The sequence below is a fragment of the Pungitius pungitius genome, chromosome 16 (assembly GCF_949316345.1).
Source record: "Pungitius pungitius chromosome 16, fPunPun2.1, whole genome shotgun sequence".
Lineage (NCBI taxonomy): Eukaryota > Metazoa > Chordata > Actinopteri > Perciformes > Gasterosteidae > Pungitius > Pungitius pungitius.
This window is the reverse complement of record NC_084915.1, coordinates 18,823,365-18,843,737: the sequence shown is the minus strand read 5'-3', so window position 1 is coordinate 18,843,737 and position 20,373 is coordinate 18,823,365. Positions and strand designations below refer to the sequence as shown.

General features: G+C 40.6%; 1 protein-coding gene across 1 annotated transcript; it reads right to left on the bottom strand.

The window, feature by feature from the left end:
* Positions 1 to 20,017, bottom strand: tmprss15 (transmembrane serine protease 15). The gene is made up of 29 exons (XM_037468386.2): positions 19,977 to 20,017; positions 19,634 to 19,692; positions 19,414 to 19,542; positions 19,204 to 19,328; positions 18,883 to 18,950; positions 18,412 to 18,554; positions 16,022 to 16,072; positions 15,426 to 15,545; positions 14,830 to 14,938; positions 14,586 to 14,695; positions 13,641 to 13,781; positions 13,399 to 13,551; positions 10,580 to 10,685; positions 9,901 to 10,045; positions 9,679 to 9,820; positions 9,119 to 9,208; positions 7,853 to 7,978; positions 7,605 to 7,748; positions 7,415 to 7,525; positions 7,184 to 7,307; positions 6,831 to 6,926; positions 6,040 to 6,089; positions 5,010 to 5,075; positions 4,787 to 4,931; positions 3,313 to 3,494; positions 3,104 to 3,199; positions 2,666 to 2,805; positions 630 to 684; positions 1 to 560 (listed from the first exon to the last, which is right to left on the bottom strand). Exons 3-29 carry the CDS (start codon positions 19,523 to 19,525, stop codon positions 430 to 432), a joined length of 3,081 nt encoding a protein of 1,026 aa, XP_037324283.2. The 5' UTR covers positions 19,526 to 19,542; positions 19,634 to 19,692; positions 19,977 to 20,017; the 3' UTR covers positions 1 to 429.
* Positions 20,018 to 20,373: the final 356 nt, after the last annotated feature.

Below are 20,373 nucleotides of genomic sequence, written 5' to 3'. Positions count from 1 at the left end.
AGCTTTAACCTGTACTGGAACTCAGTTCCCTCACCTCTCTTTGATGGGGGAAGACCATTAGGAATAAGAAAATAAATGTTGTTTATTTTATACAATCAAATTTATTTACAGCTTTAAAATGATCATTCATTATTATTGGGATACAAACTACTTAATGTAACAATTTAATGATACTGCATTGATTTTGATTTCTATTAATACGTCTTCTTTCTAAAGATAATTTAATATCATCTCTAAAAGTCTTTTAAATTTATAAATTTACAAAATTACAAATATTCTTTCAACAAATGATTTAAATTTTTGAAATACTTATTATGTTAAATATTATCATCAATACCTCTAGTGAATTTAAATAAAAGCTTTACCCTGAAAATCTATCCATCTCCTTAAAGGAGGAGGAAGAAAAGAAGAGAAAGATGAAGATGAGGATTAGCAACAGGAAGATGAGGAAGAAGAGGAGGAGCGTCTAGTCTGGGCGATCCAGGAGCTGAAGGCAGAGACTCGTGTGTAGACTCCTGGTCTCTGAGGACGTCCACAGCCGACTCCAAATGATATCACCCCTGTCAGGGAACCAACTATAACACATCGGCATCATACTGTGTGTGTGTGTGTGTGTGTGTGTCTCTCACCAATCAGAGTCCAGTGTCCGTTGTCCTCCCATATCAAAGGACCTCCAGAGTCGCCCTGAAACAAACATGTTTACTTACAACAACTTCATGTACCAACCACAACAACAAAAAAAGGGCGGACCTTTGGAGGAAGAACGATTTAGGATTCATGACCCAATATGACCACAGGCAATCATGTTGTTGATAGACAGAAGGAAAGACAGCAAATAGATCAAGTTGAGGTCACAGGATTCCCACCCTGTGTAACCTGGACATATAAGGGAAGGTGTGTGGACTGTACAGTCCAGGTGTGTTCAGGTGGTGAAAAACCTGACACTCAATACCCAGTGTATAACAATGAAATGAAGGTGGAATCCAGGTGAGTCAGTCGAGACCCACCATATCCGAGTATGATTCCCTAGGTACCCTGGGTACATGAGGGAAGGTGGGTGGACTCTACAGTGCAGGTGAGTCTTGGTTAGGGTTGTGTACCGAGAACCGATGCCATATTGGTACTGGTTCCTATACGACCGGTACGTACCGTACTGAAAAACGCTGGTTTTGGTGCTAGCTTTCTGTGCCTCGGCCGATTGAAAAACTTTATTTACACACTCCATTCTCGCAGCAGCCCACCGCTTGTTTAGCTACAGAAAACTGATGATCCTGTTCATAAATTAGACCAAAATACCACTGTCATTTTGAAACTCAAAACAATAGAATAATAGCAATGCACAGCTATGATTGTACTCAATGTAATGTAACCAACACGTCAAATGAATGTATGTAATACCTTAAAGCACAACTGACATTCACCGAGACACATTCAAAATCCAAGTTACATTGAGTTTACCAGGAGACAAACTGCCTTTCATCCCTTTACTGATCTGTAGGACCCATTGTTCTAGGAATTCATTGGTAGAAGCAGCAGACAGGCACTATGGGTAATCAATGGGCTGCCCTGTGGCCTGTTGAGTTATTTTTAGCACAACACCTTTTCTTTTATTAAATGCTTTTGATTGTAACTTTTCCAAAATGTCTTCTGTTCGTTCGTCTGTTCGAAGTTACTTTATTTTTAAAACACAACACCAACTACCTTCTATTTATAATTATTTAAGTTAGTGTTTCCCTTCGTTATTTAAGTCTGGAAGTGTTTTTGCTGCGCATGGCACTACTGCCCTGATGGACACACACAGACACATGCGCCTACACAGGTGAGCATGCTGACCAGCGGACACAGAGCATGCGCCCCCCCCCCCCCCCGTCGGACTATTAAACCAAGGTTGTAGCGGTGATCTTTTGGTCTTTCATTGAGCCGTATTGAGCCATGTAGCTGCAGACATGTTACTCCACAGCAGATCGTTTGATTCTTTTTGTCTTAATTTTACGCAGTAAAGCATTAACTGAATATACAAACATAAATTCTGTCACGCGGTAGAAAACTATACGCTCTCGTGCCTCAGGTAGCTCGTCTGTGTGGCACCTGCTGCAAGCATGGCGTCAATACATCGAGAGAAACAAGGAGTCAATCAAATGCTTTTCAAAGTTACATATTTATAGTTCTGGCACAATGAGCATAAATCTTAAATGAAATGATTAATATTCCCCCAATTTCAATGAAATAATAAATACACTTCCAGGGGAAACAGAGTCTTTTCACTGTAAACTGTAAACCATTAATATAATGTTTATAGTTGGAATGTGAAAAGGTCAAAGCTGTAGTTTAAAGCCAAGTGTTTTTTAAATTTATTTATTATTGTTTTGTAAGCATTAATTTATTGTTCGATTGTTAGAAAAGAATTTGCCTTGGCAATACAAAAAACCTCTCTTCTTTGTCGTAAATGACTGTGTTGTGCTTTTAAAAAAACAAAATATTGGTTCAAGCACCGTTTAGCACCGGTATCGAAACCCCCCGAACGACACCCATCCCTCGCCTCGGTGGTGACGAACCTGACATTTGTTAGCCAGGGTGTAATAGTGAATGTAAGCGGACTGTAGAGTTCACATGAGTCCAGGTAGTGAAATACCAGACTGTAATATAGAGGGAAGTTGTTATGTACCTGACAGGAGTCTACCCCCCCCCCTGGGTATCCGGCACACAGCATGCTGGAGGTGATGTTGTATTCAGGTAACTGAAGCTGACACTGATCCTGGACCAGCAGAGGAACATTTGTCTCCTGGAGAACATCAGGGAGATCACCTGGTAAAGAGATAAAAAAACGACAGACAGGCGGTGAGAGGGACATATACTGTATAATGTATAGTATATATACAGTATAGTCTCTTGTAGTATATAGTCTTTAGTATAGAATACAGTATACTTAGTGTCTATCGTGGATAGTTTATTACAGTACATATATATTTGGTATTATGTAGAGTTTAGTAAATTATACATTATGTGTATTATGTGTAGTATGCTGCAAATAGGGTCTATTATGCATTGTAAATAGTAAAGTACAGGTAGTGTGTATTACTCATAGTACTTATAAGTCTCTCACCCTGCTCAGAGGTTCGACCCCAGCCTGCAATCAAACATCTGGTTCCAGCTGTGAACTCTTGACCTTCATCAGGTAAACACAGTGGCTGGACGAACCCTGCAGAAGACATCTATTTAAAATCTTTATCATTATTTTGAATATAATTATATGTATTATTATTGTTACTCATGAACCCAGAGTTGACCCGGCTGATGTTTGCTGTTACGCACGAGAGAAGCTGATTGGCTGCTGAAGGTGCATCATAGCGATGTCTGCCTGCTTAGTCTCTTTGTTGTAATGTCTGTGGATCCGGATGCGATCAACTTGTCTCGTCTGAACCTCCAAAGAGTTCACGTCACTTTGAGAGTGAAGACCGAAAACAGCCGACCAGGACTGAAGGTGGAGGTTCTTCCTGAGGAAAACATCACAATCATCAGTAGTTTATCAACATACACAAGAAGTACAAATTACTATGAGATGATATCATACGCAATGAAAATGAAATATATAACTAGATCTTATCTTTATTGTGTAGGTCTGAATTTCTGTTCCTATTTTTTCTTAGCTCAATTAAAGGAGAAGGTCAGCAGAACCTAGATAATATAAAATTACTGTATATATACTAGGACTGTCAACATGAATGTGTTAATCAATGCGTTGAATGTGGCTAAGATTATTGCAATGAAGTATTATAACGCGTTTTACAATTGTTTATTTACTTGTGGTCTTGCAGTCAGTTAGACACAAGAGAGTAAGACAGTAGTTAAAAGATGGAGAGAGCTTTTTGCATTGGAAGTAAAACACACAGAGGTGCGACATACAGTGGAGAAGTGTGCAGACGAACTTCTCCACGTGTCAAACAGAAGGGGGGCGAGTGGCAAACGGACCACTTAAAGCACCGCTAGGCCAAGCTAGCTGTTAAGCTAGGGTAATTGGATCTCAACATCTACCCTGTGCGGCACACAGTCTGCAGAGGACCACCACTGTGTCCCTAAAAGACAGTGATTAGGAAATTCTCCTGGCTAAATGTGGGGACATTGATGGCACTTCAAACACGTCAAATGATGGAGAGTTGAGAGCAAAGTGCACGAGGACAGCAGGAAGAGCTGCCAGTTCAACATGTTCCATCAGGTGGAATTCTGCCTCTGAGGTGTTCAAATGTGTGTAGATTTGTGTTTAAAATAACATTAACAATTTAAGAACAGTGTCTAAAATAAACATTTTCTAAAGTGATTACTCATTACTTGAAGATTTAGTCTTTAGAAGAAAAACAAAAATACAACAGCAATCGCGATTAATTAATTCAATTCAATTAGTTAATTTAATTGAATCTATTGACAGTCCTTACACGTACTATACTTTACATGAATGCTTCAATATTTGACATTCCTGCTCAATTTAATCAATATAATATCTTTATTTATTAACGTCTCTAGACAATGAAATCAGATATGGACAACGGAAGGAAAAGGAAATATTTTTGTTGGATGTTAAATATAACAAAGAGAATTTGTACATTTCTTTATATGGTGGATATACTTTTTTCCTTCAAATAGAACTTTAGGCTTAAATTTGAGATTTTAATTAAATGTGTTAAATTCACAGACCAGAAAATGTACTCGGAAGAGCTGAGTTATAAACAACTGTTATAGGTAGATATATACTGACCCTCAGAATATTTATAAAGTATTTGTGTTCCCTCACCCATAGACACAATGAGCAGCGGTCAGGAGCCAATCACGTCCGAGTACTGAGGCTCCGCACACATGACGACCCCTCCACTGTAGAGACACAATCCATGGCCACGCCCCCTTCACAGCGTCCACCCCCCCGACCACCCACACCTCACCTAGCAGGTGTAAACCAAACTACAGTCAGGATCCGATTAACAGGTCAGATCATAACTGACAGCAGTGATTTCCTTCACCTGGTTTCCTCTTTGCTGATTCGTCCATGTCCTTCGACTCATTAGTCACGACCTGAATACCACAAGCTAAAAAGATCGATATTCATGAGTACAAGTGTGTGTTGTTCTAACAATCAGTGTTCATGAGATCAGGGGTCCATTTCAAGTAGAAGGTTTAACAAACTCAACCCAAAAGTTTTGGGTTCAGAACAGCTGTTTAGAGTCAATCAACTCGGAGTAGTTTGACTCAGAGTTGAGCGTGTGCACTGAAGGCAGCATGAATGGAGCCATGATATGAGTTACCATGGCAACCACCACAAAAAATCAGTCGGCATACGTCCCCCCTGTTGAGCTGGAAATATTAATGCAAGCGTACGGAGTTTGAACCGTGATTAGAAACAAAGCAACACACTACTGCAGCAAAAGACAGGGTCAACGCTTAATATTTAATGTACACTACACACAGGCTTGAAATACGGGTGAGGTTATCGACATACTGGATGGACTGTGAAGAAAAACGATAGCTTTCAAACAAGTAGTTATCTGCAAATGACAATATATCTAGTCGGGGCTCAATATTTTCTCCCGACATTTAACACCCTGTGAAGTAAAACTTCTTCTTCATCAACAGGATTGTCCAGAAAAGGACGTCCATGTTCCAGAAGACACTTTAGTCTTTAACGTAACAGGATCTTATTTTGTTCATATGTGGAAACTGCTCCTCATTGATGAAGGAGCGACATCAGTTAGATTACCGTTTTATAGGTTCTCCAAGATCACAAAGACCCGTTTTTACATTGCAATGACGTCCTGTACGAGCGCTATAGATGCTGAAGACTGGAATCATTTATTTACAAGAAGATTTTCCCCCGCCCTAATGTCACGTGATGAGATGACTGGATTAGTTCACCACTCTCCCGTCCTGTACGAGCAATATAGATGCTGAAGACTGGAATCATTTCCAGTCATTTCGTTAAATCTCCTACTTGAAACTGACCCCTGGTTTAACGGTCTAGTAAAGGTGTGTTGTTAAACCGCTTTGTTTACTCACGTCGATTGTCACAGGTGAGAGAGATCACTTCCCCACTGATGCAGGTTTCACTGTAAAAACAAAACAGTCTATTACATTCTATTCATTAAACTCAGGTGTTCTCACTTTTTCTGCTGGATCTGTATGGAGCCAAATCCAGGTCAAAAGTTTGGAAAGTTTCCCCTCTCAGTTGATGCCCCTACGCCAGTGGTTCTCAACCGTTTTTAGTGGGTCGCGGGCCGTTGCATGGGAAAATAAAAATTAAAAAAATTCCATGTGATTTTATTTTGAAGGGACTTTTTCTAATGCAGCGGAGTGTCGGTTTTTTTGCCGGCTCGTCCGTCCATGTTTTCAGTTGGCGTCATTAAGGGGTGATGGTGGGTCCCGGAGCCAGACCAGTTGAGAACCACTGCCCTACGCCATATTAGGGTCAAACGTCTGAATGTTAAAAAAAGATCTGAAACTTGAAAATATAAGTTTTGAATCTGAAAACATAAACTGAAAAATATAATGCAGCCAATATCAAAATATATAAATGGAAAAAAAGTGTCAAATAAAACAAACTGAGTCAAAACTATATTCAACCCCAAAATACTTTTAGTCCACTTATTTTTATTTTGAATACATTGTTTTATTTTTCAATGATCAACAACAAAACTTAAACTTTCAGGTTTTCATATGATCAAAACTCTTGACCCGGATTAGGCTCCATAGATCTGTTTATGGTTTATTCCTTGCGGTCTGGTTGTGGGTTAGGTCACGGTTTTGGTTTGGATTGGTCTAGTTCAGGTCCACGTTCTTGTCTTCAGTACCTGGTACTGGTTTCTAGTGACCCGTTGCTTGAGATCTGGATGGTTGCAAATGGTGGATCTTCAGGCTGAGCTGGCAGGAGTCTGGATTCACCCGAACTGCACAGAGTCAGGATCAATAAATAGAAACTATGCTTCTCTTTATCAGAGAAGACCAACAGATGTGAGTAACCTGTATCCCAGGTACTGGCAGGTGAAGACAGACAGGTGAAAGTTACCTGTATCACAGGTACTGACAGGTGAAGACAGATAGGTGAATGTTACCTGTATCCCAGGTACTGACAGGTGAAGACAGACAGGTGAAAGTTACCTGTATCACAGGTACTGACAGGTGAAGACAGACAGGTGAAAGTTACCTGTATCCCAGGTACTGACAGGTGAAGACAGATAGGTGAGGGTTCCAGGTGTCAGCACATACTGTGAGCAGTGAGGAAATAAGTTGAAACTGGAGACGTCTCGAACTGTTCACCTGCCACACAACTGAAACACACACACACACACACATACATACATTGATTTAATAGGAACCATACAGGTAAACTGATTAATCCCAGGTATTGATCATCGGGACCCCTGTGTGGACTCACCGCACTCTGCCTCATCAGAGCCGTCGGGACAGTCGACCTCACCGTCACATTTAGCGTTACCATGGATACAATGTCCTGTCCAACACTGGAACTGACTGACTGCACACGCAGCTAACCACAAACCAATTCAATAATACTGTGAGAAATGTGAGTGGTATTTACAGCAAATTACTTCTAACCCTGAGCTCACCTGGTGACCCCAGGTTGATCCCCGAGGTGAAGTTGGCTCTGAATCCCCGGCCGCTACCTGAGATGTCTGTAAAGAACCGGACTGTCATCTGATTGGTTGTTGAGAACAACTCGTGGGCCGGGCCTGTGCCCCCAGTGAGGACAGCTGGAACAAGTTACAAACACATTGATACCTGAAGCAAAGCGGTCAAGTGCACATGAATACTCCTGGGGAAACTGCAAAGGATCATGGGTAAGACATAACCTTACCAAGTAGGTAGGAGTTTGGCCCCGCCCCATTTCGCACCTCAACAATGTCATAGGTTGATTCAACATCAAAGTCGAGGAAGTTGAGCTGTATGTTTCGACCCTCGAGGGTGTGCAGAGTCCACACACCTGCAGCAGCAGACATCGTGGGTAATGGGAAGTGGGTTTGAAAACATATGGGGTCCGTTTAAAGAAGCGTGGTTAGTGTAAACTCAGAGTTTGTTCACTCTGAGATGAGGGAAACTCTGGTTTGTCTGTTTCAGCAAGGGAGGTACCTAAACCTGTTATTCAGTCTCTACGGCAACTGAGCCTGTGAATCTAACCTGGTCGGGAGCAGGTGTTCTTCAATAAATGAGCTTCTTTCACAGGCTCCTCCCTCTGACAGCAGTCAGCCAATGAGACAGTGTGCTTTCATTTCTGCTGCTTTCTGTTTGACTCCTCGTTCTCAGCCCACTGTTTATGTTATAGATGTATTTTTGTTCCTAGATTTAGTATAGGTTTTTCCTCGCCCACGAGGGATTTTCATTTCAGCGGCTCTTGCCCTTTTTTGTTTCAATAATTTTTGTGTCACGGTTTGGGTCTGCTTGTCTTATTTTGTAGCTTTCTTGTGTCTCGTGTCTCTGGGTGAGCTTCACTTCCTGTCCTGTGATTGCCTGATTGCTTCCACCTGTGTCCAATCACCTGCACCTCCCTTGTGTATTTAAGCCCTGTGTGCCTGTTGTCCCTTGTCGCGTCATTGTCTACATCAGTTGCCGTTGGTGCACGTTCGTCTGTTTGATGAGTCTTATGTTTTGGAAAAAATAGCACGTCTGGAACTCCTGCGTTTGAGTCCTTCCTTCCGCCTGCACCAGCATCCCATTCTGACACTTTGATCTTTTTTGGAACCTTGTCGAGTGAGTTGTGCGTTTGGGTTCAGGGCTATCGTCCGGAAACTGCTAAAATATGCATAAGTATGAATGAATGAGGAAATGAAAGCATGTTGTCTCATTGGCTGGCTGCTGTCAGGGGGATGAGCCTGTGAAAGAAGAACACCTGCTCCCGACCAGGTGAGCTTCACATGCTAAGTTACCATAGCGACTGACCCTGAGCTTTAGTTACCTCCCTTTATGAAACAGACAATCCAGAGTTTCCCTCCTCTCATGGTGAACAAACTGAGTTTACACTAAACTCGCTTCTTCAAACGGACCCCTCGTCTGAACAGGTGTTTTACTGTTTCAGAGGTTTTCATGGTTGTCAATGAACCTTGTTAAAAAAAACATTTGTACTCACAATGAGCCATGTCCCCGTAGGACTGTGGATAATTTGGTGAGCTGAAGGTAGAGTTTGGCTCCCAGAGGTCAAAGGGTCCTCCACAGTCAGCTGGACCAGTCAAAGCAGAGGCAGAGCAGAGGGAACCAATCACATCTTCTTCTTTAATGTTTTGTGGAATGGTCTGTGTCTTACTATTATAGTATCTGTGTAGGGTCATCGTGTGTGGTATAGGGGTGTGATCTTGATTATTATTATTATTACTAGTATAGAGGCCCTGTTGGTGTCCTAGCAGTATAGGAGCGTGGTCTGTGTCTTATTTGTATGGTAGAGTGATCAGCGTACTGCTTGTTTAGGGGCGTGGTCTTTCTCTTACCTATATAGGGGTGTGTAATGTGTACTACCTACATAGGGGTGTGGTCTGCGCCCTATCTATGTATGGGCCTGGTCATTTTCTTACCTGTGTAAGACCGCTGACCTTGTCTTTCTTGGATTACATTACCGTACATATCATTTAGATGATGTTCATATCCACAGCGACTTACATTGCATGCTGTATAGGTGAGTGGTCTATGTTTTACCTGGTATTGGGGGGGCGGTTGTTGGAGGAGGTACATTGGTTGGTTCTGGGGGGCCTGGACCACAAGGATTAGAGGTCAGTGTGATGTCATCTATAGCAATGTCGTTCCTCAGCCCTCCTTTTTTGAGCCCTTCAAACACAACCTGCAAAGCTGATTGAGTGAGTGATTATTTTTGATCACCTGACCCGACTATATAATAAAGAATTAAAAAATGTCACCCACCACTGTCTCTGTTGTCAGGTTGAGGGTCACCTGGCCGTAGTTCCAGTTGTCACCATAGTTACCATCTTTTTGCATCACCACAATTACAGGAGGTCCAGACAACAATACCCTGAGACGGTGGACGTCCTCTCCGAACATGTGGTACCTGGACAGTCAATTATTCATCTTAAAGATGCTTCCTTAAGTCAATATGATCTGAAAACACTAGACAAACTATCATTGTTATTTCTCTATTTTTTATTGTTATGATGGTTATTGTTATTATTATCATCATCATTGGTATCAGTATTATTAATACTCTATCATTAGTACCGTTATTAATATTATTATCATTGTTATTATTACTATTATTATTGTTATTGTTATCATTCTATTATCATCCACTGCTGGGTTTTGTTCCTCGTACGTGGCTAACTGAGTTAGCGGGATCATTTTCAGGATGAGATGACATAGATCAGGCTTTTCGGTTCCCCGAAGCAGGTTTGGGTGAATCACCATAGCAACACTTTGAAAAACAACGACAGTTTGAGCGTGGATCCGCCTTCAGGGAACCGAGATAACCTGATGTAAATCATCTCGTTAATTTGAGCTGGATAATGGGACCTTTGATCAACTTAGTTGGACTACGTACGAGAAACAGGGCCCTGCTCTACTATAAATCTATAACATATTCGTTTACCAGAAGCTCAGACACATGAGCTGAGGTTGAGCAGAGAGACGAAGGCTGTGCATCCTGAAGCTCTTAAGCCATTGGCCGGGACTTAGAGGAGTGACCATGTAGAACCCTGTCAATAAGGGTGCAACGATCATATTCTGTGGTACTTTCATGAATTATGCATTATTAAGCAGAAATTGTTAAGGTTGTGTTAGTGTGTTATTATATTTGTAAACCTTATATATATATATATATATATGTTTATGTATGTATATATATAAATGGATTTTCTGTGATTAACAGCGATTAATCACATTGTGTGCAAAATTCAACTATACATTAAAAACATTTGTATTCCATGCTTTTGAGAAACTGCAAAAATAAGGATATAAATGTTTTTCTTTTCTGAACAGGTACCAGAGAAAACTTGGTAGCGTAATTTCAGTAGCAAGGGTCCCTGTTAAAATGAGGTAAAAGTGGCAAAAAAATAACTTTCTAGTCTCTAAAGACTGGATTTCCTTTGAATCTTAGGCAAAGAAAAAAAAAACATTTTCAGTAATGCAGGTTGAGCCGTTACACAATGACTAAATTCACTTTTAACGTCTACTTTTTTATCCATCTTTCCAACTTAACAAAGTATTACTCCTCTGCACCGAGCCAGTTTCTAAGACAGGTCATTTAGGTTCTGACTGCTGTGTAATGCTGCGTTCACACCAAACGCAAAGTGAATCTTTGCCATGCATGCGTCTGCGTTTGTGCCTGTGTTGCGTCTTGTGATGACGGACTCGTTTCAATTCATGGTTCTGGTTGCAAAGCCATTCACCTCCAGAACACTAGGTGGAGTAACGTTTTTGTTGAATACTACCTAGAGAGAGAGGTCTTTGTGTGTGGAAGTCGTTGGTTTGTTCAATTATTTATGAGAGACTCTCGCTACTGCTGCTTTTCATTGCCTCATATTTGTCCCGTATTCTCCTCCACAACTTGTCCACCCCTCGACCAGCAAACCAACGTTTACGAAGCTCTCCCTCCATGAATTGGAGGCCATCCGAACGCCCTTATAGTCTGCCAATGACGGGTTGTATCAGTGGTCATATTTACGGATTTCTTCTGACAAAACTCTTCAAACAGATTTATTCTCTCGTAAAAAAAAATTGTTTTAATAATGGCGGAATTATGCTATGAAATCAGAAATGTGAGACTCCGGAAAGGATGTAGTTAGCAGACCAATCGCAGCCTTGTGGGCTGTATGAGCTTGCATAGTCTTTGACGCAAGTCTAGAAAAATTAGGCGATGGACGCAAGCACGCAAGGTGGTTGAAAAGGGGCAAGGGGCTCTTGCGGCCGACTGCGTTTCTCTGAAAACGCATAAACTTTTTTCACTGCATTCGCGCCTGAAAGGGGACGTGGCTTATATCCGTTATTGTATCCGATCCATGGCAATAAATAAATAACCACTATTTCTGCTCTTTATTTGTTGTGTGAATTATACAAACATCGGAACTGCAAACGGTGTTGTGTTTGGGTTCAAGACATCAACTGTCGCCGCACACAGCATGCCGGCTTTAGGCTGACCAGCAGCCGGTCTGATGACCTGTTGTGTTGTCTCGGTGCCGGTGTCTCTTGGTTAGACACAAACTGACTTACAGGCGTTCAGTCTCAGCTGGCTGTGTGTCTCCAGTGAGCGGCTGTTTCATGAAGTGTATTCACGCTGTGACAGCAGGACGGCGGTGATGACGAGCGGAGCATCTCAAATGCCGATTGGCTTTCGCGACAACATCGGGCAATTTATTCACTTTGCTCTTTTTTCACTTTTTCCCGTCTTTCCCATTCAGAGAATTCAATTTACCTCATTCGCAACCAGACAGTCTGTGCATTGACTTTGCATGGAATCTACCCGCACAAATAATTCGCTTTGCTTTTGGTGTCAACGCATCATGAACCTGCACGTTGTCAGTGAGAGCAACAGTTGGTGCTTAGTTGTAACGCCGTTACCGTTTATATTGGGGATTTAGTGCGATTCTCAGGAGGCTTCATTCTTGTGTTGGTTTGTCTGCAGTTCTCCGGCACTTCGCAGTGGGCTGACAGTGCTGTGTAACACTTTAAGTGGTGCTTCAGGCTCGTACTACTTCTGGGAAGTAGTAATTCAGGCTCGTAGTACTTCAGACTCGTAGTACTTCAGACTCATATACTTCAGTAATGAGATACTTCCGGATTGCACGTTAACGCATTTATAATGTGTTAATGTGCCCAGCACTAATATATATATATATATAAATACGCACAAATGTAAATAAATGTTATATAGGCATCATGCACATGTGCATTAATGACTCCATTGTTTCATGAAATCATCTTTCCATGACAACATCGTTTCATGTTATCATTGTTTCATGTCATCTTCGTTCCATGACATCGTTCCACTGACACCATCACTCAATGACACTATCGTTCCATGAACACATTATTCAATGACCCCATTGTTTCATGTCATCATCGTTCTGTGTCACCATCGTCCCATGAAATCATTGTTCCATTACACCAACGTTCCATGACACTATTATTACCTGCCATCATTGTCATATGACACCATTGTTTCAAGACACCATTGTTTTATGTTATCATTGTTCCGTGTCACCATTATCCCATGACATCATCGTTCCTTGAGACCATCATCCCATAAGATCCTTGTTCCATCGCCACCATCGTTCAATGACACTTTCGCTTCATAAGACTTTGGTCCCATGTCTATCATCGCAACTTGACATTATTGTTTCATGACACCTTCGTCCCATGACAGCATTGCTCATGACATCAGTGTTTCCTGACATTATCGTAAACTCTCACCGGAGCTGTTGTTTAGCGTGTGGTCAACACTCGGCCCGCTCAGTGGAGGAAAGGTGGAAATGCTGGTTCGGATCCAGTCTCCATCATCCTCGTCCTGCTGCTGCCTCCAGAAACACATGCCCCGCTCAAAAGTACAGGTCAGCTTCTCCTGGTCTGATGACACGTACACGCAGACAAAGGTTGGGTACAGTACCACACATCACAGTTGTATAAACACATTTTAATTTATTTATAAGTGTTACTAGAGAGGTTGGAGAGGTTAGCGGCTCTGTATGAGGCTTTGAACCCGGAGAGATTGTTGACGTCATCAGAGATAAACTCTACAGTTGATTGGTCGGTCAGAAGCCACACAGTCTGTGGGGGGGTGGAGCCTGAGAGCTCAGCTGCCAATCACATTAAAGACTTTTTGGTCAGGTGCTTACAGTTTTTTCTCAGTCGCTTACATTTCTCAGATTAGAATTTAAATTCTCAAAACTACCTGTTCACATCATTGTGTCATTGTGTGCACATCAAAAAAGCAGTTCCTCGTTTTCTTCAAACAAGTTGCAAATGCTTTGGTACATCCATGTAAATTGTTATGTACAAATCTCTGCTGTTTCCTACATTATCAAGTGCTCATGTGATGTTGATCAAACTGTATCATAATGGGTCTCTGTTGAATAGTCTCACCCCCAAAACATTTAGCTCTATTTGGCCTCTTTTTTGGCCTCTACTCTAAAAATGGCACACCCATGATAAAAAGGGTAATAACTCTGGAAATGCTGTCTATTTGTACATTTAATTTTTGTGGGGATAAAGGGGAAACCCTGTGAGTGGAATGATGTGTGACTATCTGTTACTGTATAACAACATACTAATATTACACACAAAAAAGATTCACACACAGATGACCCCTCTGGCTGCATGTATGCAGCGTGTGATGACATCACAGCAGATCTCCCACATAACGCATTAGGACTTGTCATTCTGATGGCACGGACATGTTAATTGACACAGATATTTACTTTTGAGAAACAAACTAAAGATTTTGAGGAAATGTCGAGGATGATTTGACAAATGTACCATAGCAAATGAGAACTGTAATACACAGAGACAGATAGACACAGTTGCATGTGTCTGTGTGTCTGTGTATACCTATCAAGTGTGAGTGCATTTTATAGTGTTTGTGTGTGTCAGTGTATGATTACCTCTCAGCTGTTTTTCTGCTCCAATGTTTTCGTAGAGTTTCAGAACGTTAATATTTTCTTCTGCTTCAAAGTGATGAAATTTGATCTCAACAGATAATCCTGGATTTAACCTGAAAAACAAGATTCATAATTAGACAGAAAGTTTAAAAATCAACAAGCGACTACTTGATTCTGAAAATGTGTTTTTATACCATACGTGCAGTGTGTGCATTGGTGTGCACAGTGTGTATATCGTGTTTTGTACCTGACGATCCAGCGACAGAAACCTTTGGTGTTGTGCGTTATGGAGACATTTGATGAACAAAAAGAACCATTCAGACCGCTGAGAACAAACTGCCCATCACACGCGGTTGCTAGAGAGACAGACCGACAAAGAGACAGGGAAACAGAGACAGGGACAGAGCGATAGTTAAATATGTAATCGATTTTGAGTTATAGATATACAGAAGTACTACAACAAAAATATATGATACATTGAAGACATTATATATGTACTATATAATAAATGTAATATAAATGTAATATATGCACCAGTACATTACATGGTTTTACTATGATGAGATGAGGCGCAGAGAGAAGTACAGTATCTGATAGAAATGCAGATCAGGATTATATATAATATATCAGGGGTGTCAAACTCATCTCTGGTTCAGGCCAGATACTACCCACTTCGACTGAACGGGGAATAATTTAACATGAATGAAATGTGACATTATCATTTTGTATATCATCACCACTATCCTCTTACATTATAACTGACATCATCAACACTGACATCACCAGTGTCATCATCACTGACATGATCTACACCATTGAGTTATCACTGACATCATCACTAACCACACAGAGTTGCGTCCTCATCTGAAGCATCTGGACAGTCTTGGACTCCGTCACAGAGCCGATCGATCAGGACACACATTGATTGATTGGCACACGTTGTGTGATCAGGAGGACACAGTTCTGTTAGATGAGATTAATATGAAAATATAATATTTATATATAATATATAAAGTTAGGGTTTCAAGGGTTGAAATAGTTTAACTAAAGTTTAAATAGTATAGATGCAAGTGTTTTATTACCTGTTGAGGCTGTAGCTGCTATTTAAAGTAAATAAAATTAATTGATTTATAATACATTTTTAATAAATTTTAAATAATAATACAATTTAAAGACAGTTTGCACAGTTAAAATAGAAAGTTAAAAGAGAAATAGCAACTTTAATTAGAGATTATATAGAGGTTCTCACCTGTTGAAGGCAAAACACTTGTTCTTGCAGCTGTTAAACAAGTTTAAAGTTTTTCATTAAGATGTTGTAAATGAAGAACATTTTGAGTGAGCTTTTTTAAAGAATTAAAATACAGCTCAATTTCTTATTTTTTTTTGAAATACAGGACATTTCAGGTAGAGTTTGAACAGTTTAAATATAGCCTTCTCACCTGTTGGAGGGGAGATACTTGTTGTTTCAGCCGTTGTCTCGGTTTGTTTCTCTACAATAAACAAATTGAAATATGACTTTGACAGAAACCAGAGAAACCAAGAATTTAATGTCTCATTAATTCAGCTTCTTCCCCTCAGTTTTTTTTGCTTTCTCGCTTGGCAGGTCTCCGTAGATGGTGTTTCCGTTTGAACCCTGGTCCTGACTCCTGCCTGGCCCACGGACACCTTCTAACACCATTGATATTCCCATTTCTATTACTGTAAACATTAATGCGCTTCACTAACTTTGTTTCTTCCACAGAATATTTGTGATTTCTTGCCTCACAGGTTTCCATTGATCATGGTTCAATCTGGACCCTGTTCCTGCCTACTGACTTGGCCCTGCTGACACCTACTACAGCAATCATCAGCATCATTGTAATTTTAATAACGTTACTCTTACTGCTTTCTTAAAATCTTTGCATATTCCCTCCCCACAGCCTTCTGTGGATGTTGGTTCTATGTGCTGGTGGTTCTACCTGACGGTGGTTCCATCTGATAGTGGTTCTATGTGATAGAGGTTCTATCTAATGATAGTTCTATCTGATCGAGGTTCAATCTGATGGAGATTGTATGTGATGGTGGTTCTATCTGATGGTGGTTGTCCATGCAGTGGTCCTGCCGTACACCTGGCCTACTACTCACAATTGTTTGAATCATCGCTGTCATATGAACTGAACTGAACTATTGTACATCTTTTACGTTGTTTATTCTGTACACATGACATCCATTGTAGTCTGTCCATCCTCATTGAGGGATCCTCCTCCAACGTTCTCACTAAGGTTTCTTCCCTTTTTTCCCCATGGAAGGGTTGTCATTTTTTGGGGGGGAGTGTTTCCTGAGAATGTCAGATGTGTAAAGATTGTAAAGCCCTCTGAGGCAAATTTGTTATTTGCAATTTTGGGTTATACAACAAAAAAATTGAATTGAACTATTGATCCACTATATTGATATGTTTTACCGTTTTTCTCAGTTTCTTTGGTACATTTCTTGTATCATCCTAGACAATTGGAAAACAGTACATGCATTTCTCAACAAATCGAAAAACTCAATGCATTACCAGGAGAAGTCAGTCTTTCTCAAAATCCTTAGTTCATCTCTCAAAAGTAATCAAAATGACAAGTTCTTGTGTCATTCTGTATGGATCAGAAAGTCAAATTGCTTAGTCATGCTGTCAGTAGAACAGTGTCCTCTGGAGGTTCTGTTCTGTGCTCCCCAGGGAAAATGTAGACCATGGGTTAAAATGCAATGAAGCTGTACATGCAGCGCGGTAGGAACTAGTCTCCCTACACATCCTGATGCTCCTGTCCGTTGGGCCTCACGTTCTCATCTTCTCTGGCGATGCAGCGTGGAAAGAATCTTTTACAGTGTCTCATACCGCCTCTGCTGTGATGTCATCACACGCTGCATGGGGGGGTTGGGGGGGGGGTATGTGGCTTGTGGTCATATACGTTCCATCGCTACTGAGAACAGGTCCTTGGGGTTTAGGAGAGTGAGAGGATCTCCATCAGCAAACCACTGATGATGGAGCGATGGACCCAAACTATTACGTACTTTGACATGTCCAATGTGACCCTCTGATGTTCAGGGATGAGATGTTTAAAGGAGGACAAGACGCTGTGGATTGTTTGGCCCATAATGTGTTCACAAGTGTGGCTCTTATCTCATCAACACGCATATGTCCTCAGACTCTATCCGCCTCTTCCTCTGTTTTGCCTCCCAACTCCTCTTCCTCTTCTCTCTGGCTGTTGACTCTGTCCAAATCCTTGTCCTTCCATTGTCAGACATTTTAACATTGTGCTGTGCTGCGGCCATATATATACTTGCAAGTTGATGGTTCATGAGATGCACCTTCATTAGAGAAAGTCAAGATTCATCTGGGAGAAATGTATAGATATATTCTTGGAATATTATTATAACCTGTCCAACAATTTTGCATGTAAAGACCTATGTGATGAACTAATGCCTAAATGTTGTGGTGGGTGAGATTATTCAACAGATAATACATTTTGATCAACTTGACATAAGCAATTGATAATAAACAGCAAAGAATTGTGCAGTCATCTGCATGGATTTACCAAAGCATTTGCAACTTGCTCAAAGGAATGAGAAACTGCATTTTGGTTTGCACAAGGGACCCAAAGATGTGAAGCTTGAACAGGTAGATTTGAGAATTTCAATTCTAATCTGAGAAATGCACTAAAGGGACTGAGAAAAACTGTAATAACACCTCAGTGAGCTCATTGCAACCTCACAGTTCCCATTGTCACCTAGAAGTGACCCCACAGTGACCCCACAGTTCTCCTGTGACCTCACATCGGCCTCACTGTTCCCGTGACCTGCAACTGACCTGTGATCCAGATGCTGTCCCTGTCAATCACCAATTCTACGGCTCCACTCTCCTGAAGCCCAGCCCACAGCTGCTGCTCTGCGTCCTTCACATCAATCAGCTGGTTGAATGAAAGGTCAAAGTTCACCACCACACTTCCCAGGCTGCAGAAAAACACATAAAGGAATATTTAAAAAATCAGCCAATGGACAGATTCATCCAAACTTTAATTTGTTGAATCGGTTTGATATATATTCCCATGGCTATGAACCAAATACATTCCATGTATATGATCTATATCTAAATGTCCTCATATCTAAATGTCCTCATAGCTATAGCCTCATATATTGATATATCAATATGTATTTCTACACTATATACTATACTATATACATTTCCATGGCTACGATTGATAATCAATATAAAGAGGAGAGGACCAGCCCTTTTGGAATGAAACTAATCAGTCATTTGATTATTGATCAGATATCTGACCTGAAGTACAAAACCTCACACGACTTGAAAACCAGTGCGAGATCACTGTGAGTGAACGCCTTCGATACCTGTTGACCAATCAGAAGACAGGGATCAGGTGACTTTAAAAAGAACTTAAAGAGATGATGATCATATTCGGATATAACTGTAACAAGAGTTGTATTCATACGTAGAGTGTACACTGTAAAATCACGACAGTAACAGACTGTTAAATTGGGTAACATCTCATTATAACACATGAATAGTGATCAACACTAAAGGTTTTTTCTTTGCTGTCTTTCACAATAAAAATTACCTTTTTTTCAAAATAAAGGCTCTCACCTGCTGTTGGACATCGTAAGCCAAAGATTTAAACCTCAGACTGCTGGAGTTTTTCAGTTCATCTGAGAAAACAGCTCCCTCTGTGATCAACATTCGACCGGTCAGCACTGTCGTTGTCACGGAACCTCAAAACACATACAACAACAACATCAATATCATGATTAATAATGTCTCCTGACACCCAATTAGTTTATCCGGAACTATGTTTACCTTCCAGCTTGAGGCTAAACCACGAAACTACAATCAGTCCGACGCAGCAGGCGAGTAGCAGTAAAGACACGCCGGCGAGGCTGAACTCCAGAGAGGACGGAGCTCTCTTCATAGTGACGACCGTAACACCTGATCAATCAATCGATCAATCAATCAACTGTTAGCTTCTGGTTAACAAACAGACTCACCTGTATTAGCTGCTGCTCTTCTCGCTTCTTACCTCTTAACAAACTGACCAATAGTTCTCCAACTCTTATCTTGAGTTAAACTGCTGACACACTAATAAGATAACAAAACATAAACGGTAACACTTTAAACCAGAAAAACACTTTTGAGATGAACATATCATTCAATAATCATGATATTTAAGTATTGAATTTGATATTAACATTCTGATAAATGCTGTTCTAAATGCATTCGTTATTTGTTAGAATAAAAAAGGGATATTGAAGAGGCTGTAGAACAACACTCAGTCATCGGTCAACAGTTCTAAAATTAAACATATGAATGTCAATCACAAAGAAATGTTTTGATCAAATATTGATTATGATTAATCAGCTCACCTTCATGAACTACTTCCTGCTGTGCGTCTTGTTTATCCGAGTGTGAAGTCCAGCAGCAGTAAACATGTCAGGAGATCGACTTTTATGTAGCTCCGCCCCCTGCACACACCTGTCAATGGATCTACTTTCATGTGGCTCCACCCCGTGCAAGCACCTGTCACGTGAACTACTTGAATATAGCTCTGCAACCCTGCACTCAGCTGTCTAATATTATTTTTGGGGATCTTGAGTATTGCTAAGATGTTTTATAACAATAGAAACGGTTAATAGACTATGATGATGAGTAATATGTAGATGTTTTTACTGTATGTATACAGTATTTACACACAATAAACACATTAATAGTAATATAACAATTACTACTTCAGAATCTCGTAGAACACATTTTTTACATTTA

Excerpts from the sequence above, each read along its gene's own strand:
- tmprss15 (XM_037468386.2), bottom strand. The coding sequence starts at position 19,525 with ATGAAGAGAGCTCCGTCCTCTCTGGAGTTCAGCCTCGCCGGCGTGTCT. Across the intron at positions 9,209-9,678 it reads AACCGCCCCCCCAATACCAG|CTGACTGTGGAGGACCCTTT; the intron begins GTAAAACATAGA and ends TGACTGGTCCAG. Across the intron at positions 3,200-3,312 it reads GCAGCCAATCAGCTTCTCTC|GGTTCGTCCAGCCACTGTGT; the intron begins GTGCGTAACAGC and ends TGTCTTCTGCAG.